Here is a 5,024-nt window from a genome sequence, read left to right on the forward strand (position 1 = left end):
TAGATTCAAAGGAGAGATATATTGAAGTATCAATTTTCTCTTTAAAATTTAATAAAAAGTCAACATTTATACTCAAGTAGAAGTTTCCAGAAACTATTTAAGTACAGTAGTGAAGTTTAAAACCTCTGTAACAAAATACATGATTGGTGCATAGAAATTAACGAGAACAATTTAATTCAAAATTGTCCACGAACGGAAAATTTTTTACTTTATATAAGGGTGCTATCATAACTTAATATCAATCAGGACCATGCAAAAGATACATAACAAAATTGTCAAAAGAGTTGTCAAATTCTTGACAATTTGTTTATTAATCACTAGTTCAGTTCTTAGCAAAATCCTATTGTCACAGACAAAATACCCAACCGCATTCAGCCTTGCACCATGAAAATAAGATTACACTGGTTAGCCTCAAAAGAGACTACTAAAAGTGGCAAAACCTTAGTGTTCAAAGTTCAACCTCAACAAAAAAATATAAAAAAGCAAGACAACTTTACATTTACTTTCAGTACAGAAATACACTAGAGACATTTACACATGTAAAAGATGTCTGTTTCAATCCAAAATGCAGCTTTTAAGTGTATAATCACTGAAGATATCAGCACACTGCATTCTTGATGTAATACTGACTGATCAATCCCATAAATTCAGAACAGGCCACTTTCATATGGTTTACTTGAGGTAGAATATTGTTAAAATATCAAAAATAGTCTTTAAAGTGGAACAATAAACAAACACAAAAAAAGTATTTTAATTTCTAGTGTCACAAACTTGGGGTTCTATTGCTGTGACATTTGTCTTTCAGCGCAATACACCACTGAAAGAAATATAAAGCATTCGCAAGACAGAGCATAAAAGTGTGCATGTGCTTTAATAAGCCTTTGACACAAGAGTAGCACCAGATTAATACTGTAATCCACTATCTGTGGACTGACCAGTAATTAAGAGTAACAGTTTAATACCACACCCAATTGACCTCTCCTTCCATTATGTAAACATTCTCTCATCTTTCTGAGACTGAAGCACACACACTCGTACCATACAAACATATTTAGAAATAATACCTATAAAGCGGTTTTCTGGAGAATATGGAATGTGAAAAATACTTAAATTGCAAACTGAAATAAATTTAAGATTACACTGGGGTAGAAAACTATGAAAACTGATTGATTTGATCAAATTCCAACAAAAGGAAGTAAAAGCCATTGTAACGTACATTGACAAAACTGATGCTTTTCTTGAATAAAATTTCAGGCATTCATTGAAAATATCCTTTAATATGGTTTCAGAGCTGTATGCTAGAGCCAATCGTTTGGAATTGAAGATTTTAAAGGGACAGTTCACCCAAAAATGAAAATTCTGTGATTTTATATTTACTCTCTCATGTTGTTCTAAACCCATATTATATTAGATTTTTCTTGCTGTTCTGTTAAGCTGCAAAAAAAAGTCTTCACTTCAGAATACATAGAAAATAATAATTGTACAGATTTATGCTTTTTTGTTGTTGTCATTTTGCCTTTTACTTTTATTAGATGGAAAAAAGCAGAGCAAAAGCTTTTTGAAAAGCAGAAAGGCAGTCCTGCAAATTTGGAACGACATGAGGGTAAGTAAATATGGCAGAATTTTTATGTTTGGGGGAACTATTTCTTCCAAGATCAGCCAGCTACAAAATATGGCTCCTGATGTAAACTAACGTGCTTCACAGAGAGGCTCTACATTTTATAGATATGCTCTCATTCTTAATGAACTACACTACTGTGCATTCAGATATAGTGCTCAGAGATTATTCAATGGAAGTATCAAATGTATAGATGCTTCTCCATATTCTTGCTCATAGTGATGTTTTTCATCAATAGCATGTGCTTTCTCCAGTCTTCCCTTTCAAATAAGACTTGAAAAGACGTGAGATACTGTAAAATAAGAAGAGCATTAACAAGTGTCCCAATGTGGTGCATGATTCAGTCTTATAGACAGTTAGACACACACATATACGTACAAGAAAAGACTGTCAGCTGGACAAACGAGGCATTCTGATTGGCATATTAAGGCTGGGTGTAGGCTCCGAATGGTTGTCGAGCACAGTGCATCATGATTGGTGTGGTCATCTGATAATGATCAAATCCTTGCTGGTCCACGCAGAACAGGAACACATTCTGATTGGTCCTTAAATTGAAATAAATCTTGCTTGGTCTATTTAAAGAAGGATCTGGGCCACATAGGGCGAGTGTGTGCTGGCGACTGCTGCAAGTAACGGAATGTCACTGGACTCAATCCTGAAAAACAATTTCAATGCATACATTTGACAAGATGCAGTTTTATTCTCACACTTTCTGCATTAAGACCACAATGAATGGTTTGATGTAACAGCAACTGTATGTTGTTTTGTGTATTTTTACAACTCCACAGATAAGTGAGTGAAATAAAAAAAAAATAGAAAAGGTCAATGTGACTTTTTTCCTGGCAATTCTGAGTTTATATCTCACAGTTCTGACTTTTTCGCAGAAATGTGAGACATAAACCCACAGTTGTGAGAAAAAAGGTCAGAATTGTGAGATAAAGTTAACATTTTTTATTGTTTATTATGTGGCGAAAACAAAAAGAAAAGAAAAAAATGTGAGATGTAAACTTTGAATTTAGAGGATAAAAACTCCGAATGAGAGATGTAAACTCAGAATTCTGAGTAAAAAAAAAATCATAATTGCGAAATGTAAACAGATTTCTGAGAAAAAAAAAGTCAGAATTGTGAAAATGAAAATAAATAACTTTTTTTTTTTATTCCATGGTGGAAACAAAAAGCAAAAGTATTGGAGATGTAAACTTAGAATTCTGAGAAAAAAATCTGAATTGTGAGATGTAAATTCAGAATTCAGATAAAAAAAGTCTGAATTGCTATATAAACTCTTGTGAGATGTAAACTTGGAACTGCAAGGGGAAAAAATTTAGTTATGTTGCAATTATCTTTTTATTCTTTTTTATCATGTGGCAGAAACGGACTGTCATAATTACTGCCGTAAAGCAATTCACCATTTTCATGGAATTTCGCTCTCACTCAAACTTGCATCAAAAAACTCACCAAACTTAAGAAAAAGAACCCATTTACCTTAAGTCAGTGTACCATCAGAATGATTTGGAAACTGATATTTCAAGGCAAAAATACATTCATACGGTTGCTTCAGGTGTAGGATCAGAGGCAAGAATTAGGCAAGTGTGCTCTTACCCCAGTGCCAGCCCCAGTTCTTTTACATGGACCCTGGTTTGTCCTCTTAGATATTCTGCCAAGGATCGACTTTTAAAATACAACTCCTGTAACCGGTCTTCCAGATGCATCACACACTGAGATGATGTTTGGATACACATACACACACACACACACACACACACACAAAAATTCAGAATCTGCACTACAGCTCAGTAAGAAGGTTTCTGAAAAAAAATCTTATGCTAATACAGTAAAAAAAAGAGCAGTAATATTGTAAAATATTGAAATTTAAATCATTTATCTTACACACCAAAATGCAATTGATCTTACTGATCCCAAACTTTGAGTGTAGATAAACGTACATAAACAGGCTTTACACTATGCTTTTCTGTGTCTGCTAAGCGGACTTACAAAGTCGGATGCGATGTTGAGCGCATACAGCTGCAGAACTGATGTGATGAGCGAGTGTACAAGGTTGGACACCATCACGTCCCTGCCCAGCTGCCCACCCTCGCACACATGCCTTTGACTCGTCACCACCTGCACACTCAGCCGGTCTGTATCTGCCACAATGCAAAGAGCCTCTGCCACTGGTTCATCCAGCGCCGGATGCTACACAAACCACAGGTACATACTTTAAATACCCTAATGAAGGGTATTTAAACAGTAAATACCCTAATGAAGGGTATTTAAACAGCTAAAAAACTTTTCTTTTCATTACGTTTTTGCAAAAAAATGAAAGCCTTAAACAAGAAATCTAATTTAATTACATATGCAAAACATAAAATCTAAGAGACATTAAAAACTGCAGCAAAAATTGTCATGATTGTGACACTCAACATACATGAATAATTTACTATATGAAGTAATAACGGTAAATGTAATTGTACTTACGAGAACAGTGTGTTCCAGGTCAGACATGAGGCACTGTTTGAGCCTGAGATCAGAACTGATGCCATGCAAGGCAAAGTCAGGCATGTACTGAGGACAGTAACCACCCAGCAAAGAACGCCCAAAATGATTAACACTGGCTCGGCTCTCTACCTGATAACTACACAGAAACAAACACACTAGGTTATTGCAGTCCTTTTTTTACTAATAAGGGCCAAACATCATATTTGATTGAGTGCTATGGTCCGAAAATAAATGCTGCATTAAAGGGATAGTTCACCCAAAAATGAAAATACTGTCATTAATTACTCACCCTCAAGTCGTTTCAAACCCGTGAGACCTTCATTCATCTTCGGAAACACAAATTAGGATATTTTTGATGAAATTCAAGAGCTTTCTGACCCTCCATAGACAGCAATGCAACTGAAATGTTCCCAGACCCAGAAACATAGTGAAGACATTGGTAAGACAGTCCATGTGACATCAGTGGTTCAATCGCAATTTTACGAAGCTATGAGAATACTTTTTGTGCGCAAAGAAAACAAAAACAACAACTTTATTCAACAATTCGTCTCCTCCAAATCATGTATTCCACCATTGTTGAGAGTACCACGATGCATGCATGTGAGTTCCTCTTAGGGGTGTGCGATTTTGACAAAAAAAATAATATCTCGATATTTTATCAACAACGACATTTAGACGATATTTTGCTGAGTGTGCTATTGTGCTGGTATCTTAAACTGACTCCTAAAGTTTTTGATATTCTTCAAATTCTGTGTGGTGGTCAGTTCACACTGATAGAAATTAACCTTTTTTTAATAAGTTTAATTAGATTTTTACCTTTTATGGGCATTTTTATCTTTATAAAGCTTATTTTACCTTTTCTAAAAGTGTGCATTATCTTTTGAGTCAAATTCTTACATTTAATCAGTGA

General features: G+C 34.8%; 1 protein-coding gene across 1 annotated transcript in view; it reads right to left on the reverse strand.

Moving 5' to 3' along the window:
* Positions 1-225: 225 nt before the first annotated feature.
* LOC107551558 (folliculin-interacting protein 2-like) overlaps positions 226-5,024 on the reverse strand; it is a 25,783-nt gene continuing 20,984 nt past the window's right edge. Inside the window, exons 12-14 of the mRNA XM_016233199.1 lie at positions 3,611-3,811; positions 3,218-3,333; positions 226-2,273 (exon numbers count right to left, since the gene is read on the reverse strand). Of these exons, the coding sequence (XP_016088685.1) occupies positions 2,195-2,273; positions 3,218-3,333; positions 3,611-3,811 (396 nt within the window). The 3' untranslated portion in view covers positions 226-2,194. The remainder of the gene's footprint in view (positions 2,274-3,217; positions 3,334-3,610; positions 3,812-5,024) is intronic.

This window comes from Sinocyclocheilus grahami, unplaced genomic scaffold, assembly GCF_001515645.1.
Source record: "Sinocyclocheilus grahami isolate Dianchi unplaced genomic scaffold, SAMN03320097.WGS_v1.1 scaffold427.1, whole genome shotgun sequence".
NCBI lineage: Eukaryota > Metazoa > Chordata > Actinopteri > Cypriniformes > Cyprinidae > Sinocyclocheilus > Sinocyclocheilus grahami.